A 19,396-nucleotide genomic window follows, 5' to 3' on the forward strand; every position below is an offset into this window, starting at 1 on the left:
TCTCCTCATCTGCTCGTTCAGCCAGTCAGTTCATCTTCCATCTCTTCGTTACCACTTTTCTAGTGTGATATACGTTCTATATAAGTCCGTTGGTCACATGACCTGGGAGGCTTTTCATAGAAATATTAATAAGCACATATGACACATTTTCATTAAAAATATATATATTTTTTTATTGAAAAGCACCAAATAAATATAGAAATATAGGGAAATACAAAAACAAAGAAAACTGACAACCATCCAGCTTCCAAAAGACACGGACGAACAACAGCCATTCACACCATTTCACCTTTAATCTGCTCTCAAAGATCACCCACCCGGTGCTCTGAGCAAAGCAGGACACTGCCGACCTCGATCTGAATGAGAGCGGTCCGCCTGTGTTCTCCTACCTCTCGGCTCTGATGTCTGTCTATAAAAATAAACCAACCTTAGAAATGTAACATAAATAATAGCATTCGTCCTTTAACATGATTCTCAGTAGAGTACGATGTGGATTGTTTACCAACTGCAAAAGTGTCTGCTGGTGAAGTTTTCAGTTTCTGAGTGTGTGTGTGTGTGTGTGTGTGTGTGTGTGTGTGTGCGTGTGCGTGTGTGTACGTGTGTGTGTGTGTGTGTGTGTGTGTGTGTGTGTGTGTGCGTGTGTGTGTGGTCAGCATCGCATATTGTGGGCCTGGTTACACCCTCTGTGATGGGGAACAATGACAGAAGCAATTTTGAGTAGTTTGCAAACTGTTTATATGTCCAGCCACTCGTCTGTCTGTCTGTCCGTCTGTCTTGTCTTTGGGCAGATGTTGTAAAAACAACAGCAACACAGTTGTGCACGGTGCAGTCATGAAACTGTACCAGGTGTGTAGTCGAGATCAAAAATGAAGGCCAAAATTCAAAAGAAGCAGGGAGGTAGGAGGTAGGAAAGGTGCCATTGTGCTCCCTCCGTATGATAATGACACACATTTGTTTTAAGCTTGACATCACTGTATCCCAGCTCCAGTCATTCCCGTCCACTCTAGTGGAGCTGGAATTATTTGCACCTCTTCTGTGTGTCTGTCTGCTGACAGGTGTCTGTCAATCACAAACGACCATGCAAGATACAGTCAGGAAACTTTACATGTATGTTGTAGAGATCAAAATGAAGGGTTCCGAAAATGGGCCACAGGAGAATGAAGCCGGACCACGGCAGCGGTTTTGAGTGCTTTTGCCAGGTGTGCGATATGTCCGTCAGATTTTGCAAACGCAAAAGCGCTGCAACCGTGTGAAAAGCAGCCGCACACAACTTTGCAGGTGTGAAGTTGAGAAATGAAAAGGCACAATGACCACAAAGACACAGGAAAGGATCACAAAGACGCGCAGTGACCACAAAGACAGACGGTATGAAGTGACACTCGTCTCCGGGCTCCTGTAGAGGAGGGGTGTGCTGGGGCTTCAACCTGTCTGCGCCCAGGGGCCCACCGTCTCACAATGTATGCATGTACAGGAAGGGACCTTAATTTGAAGTGGACTTTATTAATCAGTATGTTTTGTAATGGTAGAGTAATTTTGTACTTAACTTTTTGTTCTGCAACTTCCCCCCCCCCGGCTGCCAGGCTCCTCCACGGTTCAACTGTCTAACTGCCATGTAGTCACCATCAGACGTGTGATTTCACCCCACCTCCTGTGACACTCCACTTCCTCTGCACAGTTCCTTTAGGTGTTTAGGTGTTCAACAGTTTCACAGTTACGAGGCAAACCACATCTGCGACACTCACACAGCACTCATCATCTTGTTTTCCATCGTTATTCTGTTCTATAATACTCTTTTCTTGATTCCGACCATGGTGCTGGGGTCTCTTCTCCTCCTGGCCGTCCTTCTTCCAGGTAAGTTTGACAATATTCAAAATCTCACTTCAACTTTAGATAACGGACTGCGAACTCCGTCAGCAGACAATTGTTTTTTCTTTGTAACTGTGAAATTCTGTATTGGAAGTAGTTTGGGTTCTTTTGGAGGGAAAGGGAAAGTTTCAACAAATGAGAGAAATTCTGTTCAGCGTCGTGATCAGATAGAATAAAAATGTTCTCTGTGACAGACGGACAGAAACATCCATGACGTCCCAAATGATGGTCAATTTATAACTTGATTATTCATTTAGCCATTTGTATAACTTTTTGTTTTTTGAGATAAAAAATAAAGGGACGACAAGTCTGATTTTGTTGTATCATGATAATAACATTTCTACCTTGAGTGTTTATCAGCTGCCCTATTCTGTAATCATGTGCTCAGACACAAGGAGGACAAACATCAGCGCAGTGAAACTGTGACATTTCAAAAGATGATTTACTCGTGTATGTATCTGTCATAGTGGTGGTGTGAACCCTCTTAAAGGACTGATGTTTCTTTGTACTTGTAAGGTATGAGCGCTGGTTTCCTCTCCCACACACTGATCGTTGGTTTGGTGGTCTTTAGTGGTCCAACACTTCACACTCTGTCTTTCTCACTCTGCGGTTTGAGCAAACTGGTGATGTGACTTTTGTTCTCATTGTATCAACTGGAAATGTCACCACGACATCGCCTGATTCATTTTCAACTGTCGAGATGGGCAAACGCCAGTTTTACAACAGCTGTAGCTTTAGTGCTGTTCGTGCCATGTGCCATTGTTAACGTACTCTGACTGTTGTACGTTGTCATTTCTGTAATCTGTGGGACAGAAATGTGAGATGACATTCTTCCGCTGGCTTCTGCAACATTTTTCATGTGAAGATTGCGTTCAAACTTTGGCTGGACTACCACTCTGACCACAGGAGCACACAGCTCGCTGGGTGTCGACTAATTCTACATAATATGATTATGTGTAAATGGCAACAAAAAGGTTCAATATCAGCTGAGGCTCGTCCCGCACTGTTACCTCATTCTGTGGCCCTGTCACTTCAATCTGGCCTTCGTTGTGTTCAATGGTGAAAGAAGAACTTATCTAAAGAGGTTCCGTGTCACAATTTACATGACGCATGCGGTATTAATCATGTTTTTATTGCCCACATGAGAGTGGATTGTAATGTGATGTGAAATTGTTTAATGTCCGCTGGACTGTGGATTTCTTTGTGAAGGACTTGTGGGTTTCCTGCGACAGTCCAAAGGATGTAACTTCATGCACGTTCTCGAGCTCCTCTCTCCTTTTTCGCGAAAAATAGAGCAACAGTAGCTGATGTTAGTTTAGAGATGGAGTCTGCTGACATACGCTAACGACACAGCAGTTCCACAGAGCCCCTTTGAGTAAAAGTACTACAGTATACCACAGTGTGAAAATACTCGACTATAAATGCAAGTTCTGCATTCTAACTAAGTAAAAAGTATCAGCAAAATGCACTCAAAAGATCAACTTTTCATGGAGTGTTGATGCATTTTCCAGCTGATCCCAGAGGTTTTTAAGTAGTTTAATTTGCTTAAGATGCAGGAGAACTTTCTCAGCACATGAAGGAAACACTCTCATTGGACAGTAAGGGTATGACGAAGTGTAATCTGAAATCTAAATAGTAACTTCAGCTGTGAGACAAAGTTGCATAAAGTGCTCAAGTACAAGTGCCTCAAATGTGTATTCAAGCACAGTACTGTAGGGAATGTACTTATTTACATTTCAGCACTGGTTGTATTTGCATCAGAAGAACAGGATCCAAAGCGAAAACTACCAAGGGATTGTCAGTGGTAAAGATTTACTGATTTAGAAATCCTACCTTGTCATATAACACTAAAAATTCTGGCGACAGTGAGGGCAACATGTCTCTTCCTCCAGCAGGTGTCCACCTCAAGAGAAATGACGCCTCCTTCCAGCCTCCCTCGGACTCCGAGCGGCCCTCTGAGGCTCAGATCTACAGGCCGGTCCTGCAGCATTCCGAGTCCATTCCTCCAATAGGTACACACCGACACACGACCAGAGTCAGTGCAAACATTTAGAGAAAAGCACCTGCGTCTGTAGCCCATCTATTGTAGAAGAAATCGCCAAGATGTTGGAGAAGTGGCACAAGTGCAGCAGTGATCATCACAACCTGATCCTCGGCCCCCCTTCATCTGTCCTCTTTGTGTTGGAATTGTAAACTTTTTCAAACCATAGAATGTGTTTAAGGATCAATTTGCAGTTTTATATTGTTGCAATGCTTTGCTTCAGGTCAGGTTAGGTTTAGGAGCAAAAGCCTCTTGGTTGGTGTTTCAGGTCTTTGCTGAGAGGTTATTGGTTTTTGTTTTTTTTCACCACGTAGCAAAAATGACCAAGTTCAGACGGTTGAAACAGGAAGCAAGCTCGAAGTGGCGTCTTGCTTGGAATCCACCACACCACCACCATCCGCTCTTCATTCTGACAAGAAAACTAGCTTACACACATTTTTTTAACGCAACATGGTGCATATTGTAAAAATGTTAATATGAGATCACACGATACAAATATAAAACCACTGATGGTTTGCGGAGACAAACTCAGACCTGCCATCCTCCAGCTGTCCACCAGATGTCCTCAGTCTTTCCTCACCCACCCACACACCTGTTGACATCAACACCTCAGTCACCTGAGCATCACCCACCCGTCTCCCCACCTGCAATCAGGCATCATTACTAATTCTACTTCACTTTTGTTGTTTGCGGTCTTCCTGCCCTCTCTCCAGCCTGTAGTCTACCTGAACCTGTTCCTGCCTGTTTGACCCTTCTTGACTGTTTCTTGGATGTTGGATCCGTGCCTGCTCTCTGTGCCTGCGCTGGACTGCTGCCTTCTGCTTTTGGACTCTTGCCTTTCTCACCATTGTGCCTCCGCTTTGGCGTAAATAAATTATTGATGCTCTGCTTTCATTCCTCTGCATTCAGCCCTGACAGTGATGGAATCAAGGCGAGCGGCAGCATAACAGCATAAAAGCTGTATGAAAACAGATGAAACACAATCTTATTGTTGGGGAAAACAAAAAAGCTTGTGGCTTCTGTCAGCTGCCTCGCTGGCTGGCTTGGTTTCTGACAGTGGTTGGCACTGTGAGGGTATCGAAACTCATTTATCTGCTTTATAGCTTGAATGCTGAGAGCTGCCACTGGAGACTGAAGCAGGTCTGATCAGTGGATGATACACTGCAGTCCTGTGGTTGGTACAGGGTTTCATTTCACTCAAAGTTAGAACTCATACTAATGTGTCATTACTGTAAGAATGTAAGTATGGCTGATCTAGATTGTATCGTAATACACACATGTAATGTATGACACACATGCCCCTAAATCAAGAGTGATGCTGCCATATACAGTATGTTACCTATAAGGCAGTGGGCTATATGCATAGTGATAACACACCATTTAAACGTACATACATAGCTGCCTCTGGGCTTTTTTAGCTGAACTTTATTCAAAATTGTAACCAATTCTTTTTTCTCTTTTTAACATTTAACATTTTTGCATATTTGACAAACACTAACTATTCCAGTTTTAGAAACATCTAATGTGCAGTTGTACAACCACAACATCACAAGGACCTAAAGATAGTTTTAATCCCTTGATATAATACATTCATTATTGGCAACACAGTAAATGTTAAGGTAGAATCATCAGGATATCGAGTTCTGTTTGTATATAAAACCTGAACTTTGTGAATGAAAAGTAAAACAAAGTGGGGGGTTCCATTGGCTGCAAGAACACAGTCAGTGCGTAGGTCTTTTACAACATGTAATAAGGTTATATTACATAATTGTGTCCAGTGTAACATTACATTTGGTTGTTTGGTGTGTGTGTGTGTGTGTGTGTGTGTTTTATGTACAGGGACCTACATGCTGAAAAACAAACTTGGGAAACCCTGCATCAAAGCCACAGTGGGAGTGGAGTACATCATCACTGAAAAGAAGGTTAGAGGCTGCGACCGGCTCAGCACTGTGTGTGTGTGTGTGTGTGTGTGTGTGTGTGTGTACTCTTCTGGCCTTTCAGCATTTTTTGCAGAGTGTGTGTGTTTGCGTCAGCACGTCTTTGTGAGGTGTTACGTGTTGGTTTCACTGTTCAAACTGTAAAAATCTGAAACCACCATCAACTCTTTTTAAACTAAGAAAAACTGCGATATAAGTCAAAAATGTTAAAATGGTCACGTTTTTTCTTAAAAGCTATAAATGATAGAGAATGGTCTGATAACAAGTAATATTCCTCTCCTACGTGTCTTCACAAGATGTGGTATTTCAGCCTGGACCCGTCCAGGGTCGTGACCAGCGGCCGCTGTGACGACGGAGAGGCCGTTCTCTCACTCACTCTGCCAGACAACGCTGCCAGTCTGCTGCTCTACTTCAAAAAGGTAGAAAACACACATTCTCATCTCTGGGTGTGGTTTGGATGTTCTCCCACAGTCCAGAGACTTGCAGGAAGTTGTGGAATTGTAACTAAGCACTTTAAATCAAGTATTTTACTTAAGTACGTATCTGAGGGACCAGGTGGTTTGTGCTGGAGTGTTTCCAATTCATGCAACTTTATCTGTGATGTTTGTTTTCTTGGACAACGGTGTGCATATGTTCACAATCCACTGATTTCTGTAGGAGAAGAGTCTTTTCTACGTCACCAAGATGATGGCTCACGTGTCTCCTCTGCCTGTCTGCAAAGGATGTCCCAGTAAGACCACGTAGAGAGAGGAGAGATAAAACACAGCTGATGTACTTCCTGCTGCAAACACAGAAAATGTAATGTTTCCCATTTTACATCCCATTCCTCATAGATAAGACGTACCAGGGTTTGGTGGACCACGAGAAGCTGTTCAAAACAGCTGACGGACGGAGTTTCAAGTGCAAATCTGAGAATCTGCTCCTGATGTCGTCGCAGCTGCAGATCAAGCTGGTTCCTGTGCAGATGCAGGCCTTCACTCTGTCCAGAGGACAGTATGGAAAAGGTGACTGATGCAGGACTGAAATAAGTCTTTTCTACAACTTTCTGAAGCATCTGAAACTTGAATAAATATCATTGTTTTGCAAGACAAGGGCCAAATTCAATTTTGGATGCGGAAAAGTTCCCTTTTTACCTCTATGTGTTTGGACTGAATAGTTTGAGAAACTTGACAGTCCGTTTAGCTTCCACACAGTCCAACAGGGCAGCCAATTTAGGGAATGATTAGCTGTGATAAATCTCTCAAAACTGTGGTTGCAGTCGGTGCCTTCCATCAGGTTTCATTGTCTTTATATATCCCAGACATCTGGGCCGGGGGCAGAAAGTTGAGCCAGATGAAATACAATCAAACCTGATGGAAAGGCTGGCTGGTGAAAGAGACTGCTGCAGAACAGCAATCTTGATAAGCACAAAAACTAATGAGTTCAAATTGTGTGTGTGCCACAAATGCAGACTATTGCTTCAGAAGCAATAAATCGAGGTCCTTATCCGTCTTAACGATGTCCATTTCCTTCTCCTGCCTGCATTTTGCTCTCCTCCTGCCTCTTCAGAGATTGAGTGTTGGGCCGACTTCAACAAGCGAGTTATTCCCATCATCATCGGGGCCACAGTGGTGGGTCTCATTCTGATCGCCGGGCTGACCTACCTGTTCATCAAAGACCGCCGCAGACAGGGATACGACAGTCTCTGAGCTGAAGCTGGATGACGATTTACTCAAGCTCATGCAGAGATTCATACTCAGTCGTTGATATGAAAAGTTCTCAATAATCTGCTTAACATGAATTTTTCCCCTGGAGGTCTTTTAACGATTAGAAAGAGGTTTTATGTCTAATATTCTGTTGTAAATGCAAAAAATGTTACATCTATCTGACTAGTATTTGTTTTTCTTATTTTCCTCCGTTCTCTTTGGAACGTCTTTTGGATTTTGCATTTCATTGAAACTTATTTTCTGTATTCAGTGATAACGGATTGCTCTTTTTTGTAATAGCTGGATTCATTGCATATTCAGCACTTTTTTAATAAAAGGGAAAGGAAAATGTGTAATAGAGCCTTAATTGCACTTTCAATCATCATTATATAACCCTTGAACGTCACAGTTCACAAGTTTTGCAGCTTCATCACAGTTTATTATTCAGTTTTGCTTGATTGCAGTATGTTGGTTATCATGAGCACTGAGATTTTTCGTGTTGACAGAATAGTTGTTAAATGCTGTATTTTTCAACGTATCTATATGTAGGATTCATTTTACTTTTATCTAAAAACAAAAACAAATAAATAAAAGTATTATTTCAATGCTGTTTGTGATTTCTCTTTTTTAACTGTACTTCACCAGTTGTTTGACAGAGAAACGCTGCCATCTTGTGGTGGTTTCTTGTAACTGCTGCTTCCTCCCCACCTCCACAACTTTCATTCTCATTGGCTGTCGACACTACGAGTCCCTGGAAGGGCCATACATGATAAAACACACATTTATTAGCGTGTGTTAGTGTTTTTAAGTTCGAGTATAGAAGTATAAGGCACCATGTGTTTCTGTCTGTATAATTTGAGAGGGTTGCTGTAGTTTAAAAAAGAACCAAGCAGTGTATGAGCTGTTTAGTTAATTACCGCTTCGCCTTTTCCACCTCAGCTTGTCAGTCAGTTAGCTAGCAGCTAGCCTCAGTAGCTGGTAGCTATGGCTGCAGTTATTCTGTGTTTCCCAACTCTGCATGGTCTGAGGATATTTACACAGTGAGTACATGACAGCCGCACATGACCGCTGTGAACTTGACTGAAAAGATCCGACGTTATCTCCCCCTAACCCGCTTTTTAAACCTTATTTTGTTAGCACACAGCTATCAAGTTTGCAAGCTGCTCAATGTTAACGCTACTTTGAGCTAACGTTAACCTGACAGATATACTTGTGCAGCTTTCATTGACACACATAACATCTTAATTATCTGCCGGTGTTCAGGAACGTTGTTCTTTAAGAAACCGCGTTATTTCTTCCCTCTATATCAGCGTGTTGACAAAATGCGTTGTCGTTGTTCGAGCTAATGACTCAGATAAGAGCAGAGCAAGGTTAAATAAAGGTAGCAAACTGTCAGCTAGCACGGCTAATGTGCAGGTACAGCATGTACACTGTTGTGCATGCACACCTGTACGACCAGCCTTCATTAGTATCACATTCAGCTCAGTTATTGACGCTCGGGTTTGCTCTCTATTTGCTGTATATGCTATAACTTAAATCAGCCACCATGGCAGAACGTTACTTCCATTTAGCATCTGCTCTGCCCTTCACAGCCATGCAGAAGTGTGACTGGTACTCAAGTTTGTGTTCTCTCCTCCTCCTCAGACAATTGTCATGGACCAAAAGAGGTGTGAGGCTTGTTTCAGGAGGTGAGTAAAGAGAAATGCTCAGTAACAGAAAGTGCTCTCTGGTTGACTCAAATTGAAAAGGTGTGTTATGTCTCAGTTGGGTGATATTTGTGTTCCTAAATGCTTAAATCCTCCTGAGGGCCAGGGACATTTAAATGCACATACCAGTGTCATTGTGATATGGGCCAAGTAAAACTTAAGTGCCCCAAATAACTGTTATTTAGTTAACAATGTGTTTAATAATTGTTTGCTGTGTTAATAGTAAAAACATCGGGAGAAAAAAAATGCCCCCCGCATTTTTTGTGGAGCCCATCACAACAACTCCATGTTGCTTGTTCTGTTCTACCAACAATCTAAACCCAATGACGTAAAATTGGGAAAACTAAAATTTTTGCACAACACAAGATCTAAAACTAGCTGATTTTAAAAGGGGGAAAAAAGAAAAAATACTTATATTTTCTGAATATTTGAAAGAGTTTCAATAGTCATGTTCTACAGTGTTGTTGCACAGGGGTATCACACAACAGGGTTTCCGCTGTATTTGGTGTTGGAGGTTGTGTGCGCAGAGTTGGCAAGTCTGCGGTCAAGAGAAAAAGAAATAGATAATTAGAGCTATGCCGGTGAAATGTAAAAAAGTGTGATGTTTAATGCTTACCACACTCATTTTGCTGTGTCTGTTTTCCACTGTGGTATCCAATATGGTATCAAATATTTAGATTTTTCAATGTAGTTAGAAATTCCAGAAACGGGACAACACTAATCGGACCTTGGAGAATGATGGTTGCAGGCCTTTTAAAATAATTTGCTGTTTTGATTTTATGAGTGAGAGGTGATGAGTGTTGTATAGCTCATTTTAAGAAAGTTGTTGTTGTTGTTGTCTGGGGGAAAAAAAAGCGAGACTCTTAATTGTCTGCCGTGTCTTGTCCAGGGGTTGGAAGGATAGACAAGGTGCTGATCGCCAATCGAGGAGAGATTGCATGCCGTGTGATGCGCACGGCCAAGAAGATGGGCGTCCGCTCCGTGGCCGTGTACAGTGATGCAGACAGACACTCTATGCATGTGGCCATGGTGAGACGCAGGACATCCCTGTCTTGTTCTTCAGTATTTGTTCTTCTCAGTCGTTGTTTCTGTTCTACGGTTTCTGCACCGGCTTTATAAAAATGTTTGGTGGAAATGGTGTGTTTTGTTTTTTTGTTGTTTTGGTTTCTTTGTAGGCAGATGAAGCCTACCACATCGGCCCTCCACCCTCCCAGCAGAGTTATCTCTGTATGGAGAAAGTTTTAGAAGTGGCCAAAAAGTCTGGATCACATGTGAGTAATCCCGCGCTTGTGTGTTGTGAACAGTTTTCATTTTCTTTTGGAGTTCTTCTTAAAGGAGCTGCTTCAGAAGGAAAGGCAGACTGTGATGCTCAGGTCTTTTAAATCCCTTAAGTTTTCATCACGTGCAACTTTTTCATCTTTGACAGCGGACTGACAGGTTTTGGCTTTGACGTTGTTAAATGTGATGTTTCTGTGCAGGCGGTCCACCCTGGTTACGGCTTTCTGTCAGAAAACACAGAGTTTGCAGAGGCGTGTAAACAGGAAGGCATCATCTTCATAGGGCCGCCTTCCTCTGCCATCCGAGACATGGGCATTAAAAGGTAACGCACATGCATATATGATACAGTACAGTTATATTCTCTTGTTTTCACAAGTGTCACCAACTGACTTTTGATACTTCTCTCCTTTTCAGCACATCCAAACACATCATGTCAGCTGCTGGGGTGCCAATCATTGGTGGTTACCATGGAGAGGACCAATCAAATGAGAGGCTGCAGGCAGAGGCTGCCAAGATAGGATACCCTGTGATGATAAAGGCAGTCCGTGGAGGAGGAGGGAAGGTGAGTGGGCGTGAAAAATCCTTAAGAACTTTGACAAAGTAACTTCAGGAGACATGAAAGAACCTTTTGGGTGTGAACACTGTGTGTGTGTGTCTGCATTTGTGTGTTTAGGGGATGCGTATCGCACGGTCGGACTCAGACTTCTTGGAGCAGTTGGAGTCGGCGAGACGAGAAGCCAGAAAATCCTTCAACGATGACGTCATGCTGGTTGAGAAGTTTGTGGAGGATCCCAGGTTATAATCATTTATTCATACTGCTTATCAGCCACCTTGGCATGTTTCCCTATGTTAACATGAGAAGATTAACTTGCATCTGTCTGTCTCCTGCAGACATGTGGAGGTTCAGGTGTTCGGGGACATGCACGGTAACGCTGTGTATCTGTTCGAGAGAGACTGCAGCGTCCAGAGGAGACACCAGAAGATCATAGAGGAAGCACCCGGGGTGAGTGAGGAATGTTGGTACACGGGTATCTCGTTGAATTAATAGAGTCCGATAAGGAACTGTGAAAGTTTCTGTTAGTCCTGCTTCTTTTTTATTGTGTTTCTCTCGTAGAGATACATTTAGATCAGCTGGATCTAGCTAACGGGAGCATGACTTGAGGTTTAAGTTCACAATATGCTGAGGCTCTTTTCTGTAAGCATAACAGACTTTGATATTAACAGGCGTTTGGATATGCAACACTGTCATTTTCAATAAGGTGTTTGAAGGAACAAAGGAAGGAGACTGTGCTCACGTTGTCCGCGGAAAACTGAGAGAGAAATCTTGTTTTGATGCAGAATGACCGAACAAGTTCCACTTTTCCATCTTTTGATGTGATAAATGACTTGAAAGGACTCATTAATCAAAGTGTGCACGCCTGTTTGTACACGGAAGTATTTATTTTCATTAATCGTGTAAACAGTTTAGTCTTTTTTGGAATGAGGCCAAAACCTGAAATCTTTTGTGCATGTACATTTAGTCAACAAGGACACCACACAAATGAGGATAAAGTGTGTGTGAAACTGGATATTAGGACTGTGATATCTTGCATTTGTTTTTGTCAACTGTTGAATGTTTTACAGTGTTTCTACTCTTCTCTGTGTGTTTTCTCAGCCTGGTATCAGTCCGGAGGTTCGGAGGAAACTTGGAGAAGCAGCAGTAAAAGCAGCCAAGGCTGTCAACTATGTAGGAGCAGGTGAGACACACAAACACTCACCCACACACATCTCACCACAGAGCCTCAGCACACAGTATAGTGACATCTTGTTTGTCTTCCTGTGAAGGTACGGTAGAGTTTATAATGGACGCCCAGCATAACTTTTACTTCATGGAGATGAACACGAGGCTGCAGGTGGAACATCCCGTCTCCGAGATGATCACAGGAACCGATCTGGTGGAGTGGCAGCTCCGGGTGAGAGAAGGAACAATAAATGAATTTCTGTCAACAAAAGTCTGTATTTCTGTTGCGCTTACAACTCTAATATGTCCTCCAGGTGGCGGCCGGGGAGCGCCTGCCTCTTCTCCAGGATGACATCATTTTAAGCGGGCATTCTTTTGAGGCTCGGATCTACGCCGAGGACCCAAACAACGACTTTCTTCCGGGGGCTGGGCCTCTGCTGCATCTCTCCACGCCTCCAGCGGACCAACACATACGCGTGGAGACTGGAGTCAGGGATGGTGGGAGTCTACATCTAACTCTCTACACACAAAACAAAGATATTAAGTAAAAAGACCAACAAAGAGATCTATTGGAAGCGATTGTTGGCGGGTCTCCACTGACTTGTTCAACTCTCTGTCTGCTCTTTGTGAGAAATTCTTGATGAGTTTTTATCGACTCACTTGTGATATCTAATAAAAAAGAAAATTAGAAAATGAAACTTTCAGTCTGACTGGATAATGAAGGACAAGCAAGGGACAAATGAAATGAACAACCACAATGCAAAAACACAGGGAGCTTTTACAACTGAACTAGCATCTGTGTTTAATGGTGTGTGTGTGCTTGTCTTCAGGGGACGAGGTGTCGGCACATTATGACCCAATGATCGCCAAGCTTGTTGTGTGGGCAGAAGACCGATCAGCCGCCTTAAAGAAGCTGCGGTACTGCTTACGACAATACAACGTAAGACGCACAAAATGAGCCCTCACTGTCACCTTTAAATTATACAACAAAGGCATACAGCAGTGCCTATAATTTGTGATTCTGCGTCTACACTTTCTCTGCCTCCTCTCTGCCTTCAGATCGTGGGACTGAACACTAACATCGAATTCTTGCTGAGTCTGTCGGGCCACCCAGAGTTTGAGGCCGGAAACGTGACCACCAGCTTCATCCCGCAGCACTACGCTGACCTCTTCCCCGCCCCGAGAGCTCCCTCTGGGGAAACGATCTGCCAGGCGGCCCTGGGCCTGGTGCTCCAGGAGAGGAAACACACACAGGACTTCACACAGACCTCCACAGGTGAGGGGACAACGTGTGTCAGTGCAAACACTGTTTATAGAACATTTGACCTGTGACAGCGCTGGTATACTAAGCGTACATGGTGTGTGTGTGTGTGTGTGTGTGTGTGTGTGTGTGTGTGTGTGTGTGTTTTTCAGACCCCTTCTCTCCATTTGGCTCCAGCAGCGGCTGGAGAAGCAACATTCACTTCAACAGAAACATGACGCTGCAGGTGGGCGACAAAAGTAAGTAACAGACCCTCGGTGAGCCTTTATCGCCCTCTAGTGTGCAAGAAGGGAAGGAAGGCGGAGGAAAGGTAAAGGAAGAAGAAAACTCAAAGTTGTTGGGGCTGCAGAGAAGCAGCTACTGGAGTCAAACGTGTGGGTTCTGGTCCACTAAATGCCAGATTTTGATGTTGGTGTTTCAGTCTTTGTTTTTGAATCGCATCGTAGCCCTCTGAATGTAAAGCCCAGCTCTAGGTTTGAATTGATCCAGAGTGGCTAACAGGAGATGCATCAGACGCAGACAGTGAGTGCAATAAAAAAACTACTTGCAGTTAGAAAAAGAGAATTAAACGCAAACAGACGTACAAGTTTTATTGTTTTCATCATTAAGCCTGTAAATAAAAAACTTGTATTTATTTCACATTATAGAACGACAGGGTTAAATCACCTGGTAAATTAGCAGAAGAAATCATTTTAGTTTAGACGGGCAGATCATTACAGCTTCGACTCATAACTGCTGATCTGATTTATTTAATGACTGTTTGAATAATTGAGTTTAGAGCTGGTCTGCTCTGAGACAGTTTGTTAATGAACTCAAATTAATTATTCAACATCTCTATTAAAAATGTGACTACGAGGCCAAAAATAAATCCCCCCCGGCTGCTGCCGTGTCAGTGTGATGAGGATGTTCGACCAAAAGCTTCCGCATTAAGTTACCTCATTGTCTCCTCTTGTTTGCTTCAGTCTTCCTCTATTACCATTTAGAGTTACACAACATTTATTTCGTCTTGTGTGTTTGTGTCTGTAGAAGTTGATGTGGTCGTCGCGTACAACAAAGAGGGAAGCTACACAATGCAGGTGAGCTCAACTTCGTCCTGTATCCTCCAACATTCATCACTGTTTGCAAAGCTTAAAAAAGAAGCAGATCCATCTTTGGTAAATGTTGAATACTGAAATAAACATACATTTAAAAAGTATTCAGACTCCTTCACTTTCCACATTTTGTTATGTTGCAGCCTCATGCTAAAATCGTTAAAAGCCATTTTTTCCCCATCAATCTACACTCAGTACACCATATTGAGACTTGGGATTTAGCTCAGGTGCCTTCCATTCCTCATGGTCATGTTTGAGATGTTACTCCACCTTGACTGGAGTCCCCCTGTGGTAAATTCAATTGATCCAGCATGATTTGGAAAGACTCACATCTGTCTATATAAGGTCTCACAGCTGACAGTGCACATCAGAGCAAAAACCAATCCATGAGGCTGAAGGAGCTGCCTGCAGAGCTCAGAGACAGGATTGTGTCGAGGCACAGATCTGGGGAAGGCTCCAAAACAAACTGCTGCATTGAAGGTTCCCCGTAAATGGCAGAAGTTTGGAACAAACAGACTTTCCTAGAGCTGGCGGCCCGGCCAAACTGCGCAATCAGGGGAGAAGGGCCTTGTTCCTGCTTTGTCATTATGGTGTATTGAGTGTAAATATATTTAAACGATTTTAGATAAGCACACCACAAGACTGCAACATGATAAAATGTGAAAAGAGTGACGGGGTCTGAATACTCTCTCACAACACTGTTTTCTCTTATATTTTCATAACAGTAGTTTTTACAAAATAAGGTCCACACACGTGTTTCTGGGGATTTCAAGCACATCTCACATTGGCAAATTGAACACTGGGCAAACTCCCAAAAGTTTCTGAAAAAGTAACAAAGTAGTTGGTGTAACAGTAGTAGATCTGCCTACTTCACGTCTCTCATGAAAGTGTTTCTTCTTTCAGATCGGTGAGGAGGTGCACCATGTGACCGGCGACGTGGAGATGGAGGACGGAGCATCATTCCTGCACTGTTCTGTGAACGGTGTGAAGTCTCGTCCCAAACTGGTGATCCTGGACAGCACCGTGCACCTGTTCTCCACCGTATGTTCTCACTTTTCTCCTTGTGGTATTGTCACAGATCTGCACTTTGCATGTTCTCCGTGTCCGTGAAGTCATTATGCCATCTTGGTTGCTGCATGTGTGTGATTTATTTAAGAAGTGGTAACTTTTTGGATTAAATGTAGCTACATTTTTGATTCAGGTTAATGAAAAGGGCTGCAAATAACAATCGTTTTCTCGGTCAGTCGATTTATTGTTCGGTCCGTAAACTGCAGAGGATGGTGAAAAAATCTTTGAATGACGTGTTTTCATGTGACAAACAGTCCAAAACCCAAATATATTCTTTTTAACGTAACATAAAGCATAACAGGAAAATCTACACACATTTTATTGTGTGGAACCAAATAGTATGTGGCTCTTTTTCTCTTTTCCTTAAACCACATTTCAGCATGTACATTTCGTCCAAAAATCTATATTTACCACAGTCTGGTCAGCCACAGCAGTTTTTTAATCTGTAAAAAGATATGTATTTATCAGTAAGTTTGTCTTGTTGATTTATTGAAGCTTAATTTTCCAAAATAAGAGATTGTCAAAGCTGTAAATCCACACGTCTCCGGTCATTTCAAAGAGAACTGCACTTCACCTGTCACTGCAGAATCTGTTTCCTGTCTTGAGCACCCGTCACCTCAGACGGGTGACTGGGGACAAACTCTCGATGGCTGACATCAGCCAGACGGTCCAGATCATCTCACCTCAGCTGACAGTTACCTGTCACTTCTGTTTCTGACATCTAAACATGTTTCCTGCAGGAGGGAAGCGCCGAGGTGTCTGTTCCAGTGCCCAAGTATCTGGCCGGTGTGAGCGGCTCTGGGGCTCAGGGTGGAGCTGTGGCCCCGATGACTGGAACCATCGAGAAGGTGAGTTTGGTTCTATTTATGGACTGGCAGGGAATTTTAATTGTTGTCATTGAGTTTTGCCAGGATATTCTTTTTTATTTATTTATTTATTCATTTATTTATTTTTTCTCCCTCCTGAATTGGGACTCGATTATCCTGAGAAAGATTATCCCGTCAAAACTTTTTGTCTGAAGTCATAAACACAGGAGAGAAAACAACGTATATCAGATTTAGAAAATGGATCACCAGAAAGGAAAAAAAATGTCCTCACTTGCCTCTCAGGGCTTCCGTACCGTAGCACTCCCTTGTCAAAGACATTTTTAATCTTAATTATAACTGGCAAAATAAAGAGGGACACAAAAAAACAAAAACATATTTTTGACTGAAGGTTTTATTAAAACTGCAGGAAACCTTAACACCACTATTGAATTAACTTAAGGCATGGTGTTAAGTGAAAAACTGATCGTCCAAACAAATAATTATTATATCTGTTGTGTTGTGTTCAGGTGTTGGTGAAGGCCGGAGACAAAGTGGCTGTAGGAGACCCGCTGATGGTCATGATCGCCATGAAGATGGAGGTGAGGAGAATCCTGCAGCCTCACACCCATTCTCACCTTTACTCTGTTTATTACACACACACTCACTCACTCACTCACTGTGTGTTATTGAGTCATTTGTTTGTGTCTCTGCAGCATACGATCCGGGCGCCCAAGTCGGGTGTGATCAAGAAGGTTTTCTTCAGCGAGGGCTCTCAGGCCAACCGCCACGCTGCTCTGGTGGAACTGGAAGAGGAGGCGGAGGCGGAGGGGGAGGGGGAGGGGAGCAGCAGCAAGTAAACACTAAAACCACAGCCACAAATACACACCGACAGGTAGCAGAGAGCCGGAACTAGTTACTGTGACCACTGGAGGGAAAGAGTCTGAACCTTGTTGGTGTTCAACAACTGATTTGACTTTTCTCCAAGTGAGGACCTCAGTCAACAGTTGGGATGAGTTTGGTTCAGTTTGGAAAGGATGAGGCAAAAAAAAGTCACCCACCTGGACCCACAATGCATTTAGGAAGGCAAGGACGGTTACTGTGTTTGACTTGTGTGATGAGGGATGCACCGATAGTGAAATTTCTAACAGATTCCAATGTTTAAAATAACAGTTTAGTTGATGGCTGATGCCACTACCAACTCTTTTATGTTTCCTTTTGGTTATTAATTTCCCCTTTTTGTTCTGTACTGTTAGAGCCTTTCAAACTGATGGCAGAGATGATGAGAGTTGGTGTACAATTGATGTGACACATTAGATAAACATCAGCCAATGGCTTAAGTGAATGTCCTGTTATTTGCAGATGGGCACATGTCGGCTGACACTGAGACAGATGTTCAGCTGATGCGTCGGTGCATCCCTTCAAATATATCTCACAGACAGCTGCCTTAAACACCTCAGAATATGATCCTCATGTTGACTTGATCTTTTGTTTGTTTCTGCTTTTCTTTCATGTGTTTATGTTTGGAGTAATTACTAAATCAGTGTCAAACTTTAACTTTGATTTCCTTTTAAGTTTGTTCTCTCTGTGTTGGGTTCTGTCAGTGTTTCCATCAGTAGTGTGTGTTTGTGAGCATATCTGAGGCAGAGGGTGATAAGTAGGTATGATGGCAAGTGACAAATCAGACAAAATACTTGCAGGATTACGTTGTAGTGGTGCTTAAGAAATAGTTACTGATGATTTGACATTTACATACCTTAAAATCATTACTGAATACTAATCTTACAGCTGGTTTATCTGGGGGGGAAAGGACATAAAGTTATTGTCAAGTTCTGGGAAGAACCATGTGTCTGAATTTGTGGGGGTCACAGACTCCTTTTAGACATTAAGAAAACTGTCCTATTTGTAAATATCAAACCCTGCCAGTATTTAAAAAATTGTCATTGTCGCTCTGCTAAAATACTGTTTTTCTTCAAAAGTGACTTTGTGAAGCCACACCCTGATTTATTTAGATAAATCTTATTATTGGTGTGGGAATTATTTATTCCCACACCAATAATAAGATTTATCTAAATAAAACATTTGGGTTTATTGATGTCCAAGTTGTTCATAGATCCGCACATCACATCCTCCCAGACTGACTCCAAACTCTCCATGAATTAGCCCTCATGAAAACACCCGAGGTCTGCTGTGAGCCTGCTGTAAAGGAGGTTATAACGTTGCACTAAAGAACACTCCAGAAATTCTATGATTCCAAAACTTTCACGCCCGGATTTGGCTCCGATTTGAAATCGACCCTTACAGGATGAAATGTCGGTCACAGAGGGCTTTAAACAGACGGACAGACAGATGTTCTGGTTCTGTGTCAAGCCGCCATCAGTCCGAGTGATTAACCCCACAGACGACATGTGAACTCGACCTGTTTTCTGCTGATCTCACTCTTCTTACTAACCATGTGTGTTCTGAGGCCTTGTAGACTAAAACTGATCAACATTTTGTAGATTACAGATGATTTGTTTTTGTTTTTTAAATGATATTGGACTGGTCAGATACTGTAATAAAAACATTCAAAAGTATGTACAGCCCCATGTCACTTTTATTACATTATTTTAGCAAGTTAATCTGAGCTCTTTTCAGGTCTGTGCTTTAACGTGCACACAGCGGCATTAGTTACATCGACTTCACACCTTTTTGTATTGAGCTCCCAGCAGGCACCACACGGAGGTCCAGCTAATCAATTACCAGTGTTGGAGAAGCTACTTTATAAACATAGCATTGCAAGCTACCAATTACTTCAGACTGGAAGAAGCTGAACTACAACAAATCTACCACAAGGAGAAATCTCGTTTATACAACACAATAAAGACAAACACAAGCAAAGAAACCTACTCAAAAGAGACGAGGGGGAAACCAAACAATAACTACCAGTGTTGTTAGACG

At 42.6% G+C, this 19,396-nt stretch overlaps 2 protein-coding genes across 3 annotated transcripts; both read left to right on the forward strand.

Moving 5' to 3' along the window:
* The first annotated feature begins 1,688 nt into the window (after positions 1 to 1,688).
* Positions 1,689 to 7,890, forward strand: lamp3 (lysosomal associated membrane protein 3). Of its 2 annotated transcripts, none has more exons than XM_030434626.1 (7): positions 1,689 to 1,851; positions 3,759 to 3,878; positions 5,747 to 5,829; positions 6,141 to 6,263; positions 6,502 to 6,574; positions 6,678 to 6,848; positions 7,393 to 7,890. In XM_030434626.1, the coding sequence occupies exons 1-7, from the start codon at positions 1,809 to 1,811 to the stop codon at positions 7,530 to 7,532; spliced, it is 753 nt and encodes a 250-aa protein (XP_030290486.1). In that variant the 5' UTR covers positions 1,689 to 1,808; the 3' UTR covers positions 7,533 to 7,890. The 2 variants fall into 2 exon arrangements, with proteins under 2 accessions (XP_030290486.1, XP_030290487.1); XM_030434627.1 differs by having other exon boundaries at positions 1,701 to 1,851; positions 3,762 to 3,878.
* A 372-nt stretch (positions 7,891 to 8,262) lies between these two features.
* Positions 8,263 to 18,952, forward strand: mccc1 (methylcrotonyl-CoA carboxylase subunit). Its single transcript, XM_030434616.1, has 19 exons — positions 8,263 to 8,569; positions 9,174 to 9,217; positions 10,125 to 10,264; positions 10,411 to 10,506; positions 10,714 to 10,835; positions 10,928 to 11,075; positions 11,187 to 11,308; positions 11,405 to 11,516; positions 12,168 to 12,249; positions 12,338 to 12,465; positions 12,548 to 12,731; positions 13,064 to 13,173; positions 13,293 to 13,509; positions 13,647 to 13,733; positions 14,521 to 14,570; positions 15,489 to 15,626; positions 16,394 to 16,501; positions 16,987 to 17,058; positions 17,173 to 18,952. Exons 1-19 carry the CDS (start codon positions 8,514 to 8,516, stop codon positions 17,314 to 17,316), a joined length of 2,160 nt encoding a protein of 719 aa, XP_030290476.1. The 5' UTR covers positions 8,263 to 8,513; the 3' UTR covers positions 17,317 to 18,952.
* Positions 18,953 to 19,396: the final 444 nt, after the last annotated feature.

The sequence above is a fragment of the Sparus aurata genome, chromosome 11 (assembly GCF_900880675.1).
Source record: "Sparus aurata chromosome 11, fSpaAur1.1, whole genome shotgun sequence".
NCBI classification, from domain to species: Eukaryota; Metazoa; Chordata; class Actinopteri; order Spariformes; family Sparidae; genus Sparus; species Sparus aurata.

Bases quoted from the DNA above. Each gene is read 5' to 3' on its own strand.
- lamp3 (XM_030434626.1), top strand. From the start codon at position 1,809: ATGGTGCTGGGGTCTCTTCTCCTCCTGGCCGTCCTTCTTCCAG. The intron at 1,852-3,758 runs GTAAGTTTGACA...CTCTTCCTCCAG, and splicing joins CCTGGCCGTCCTTCTTCCAG to CAGGTGTCCACCTCAAGAGA. The intron at 6,575-6,677 runs GTAAGACCACGT...CATTCCTCATAG, and splicing joins TGTCTGCAAAGGATGTCCCA to ATAAGACGTACCAGGGTTTG.
- mccc1 (XM_030434616.1), top strand. From the start codon at position 8,514: ATGGCTGCAGTTATTCTGTGTTTCCCAACTCTGCATGGTCTGAGGATA. The intron at 13,174-13,292 runs GTAAGACGCACA...CTCTGCCTTCAG, and splicing joins ACTGCTTACGACAATACAAC to ATCGTGGGACTGAACACTAA. The intron at 15,627-16,393 runs GTATGTTCTCAC...TGTTTCCTGCAG, and splicing joins CCGTGCACCTGTTCTCCACC to GAGGGAAGCGCCGAGGTGTC.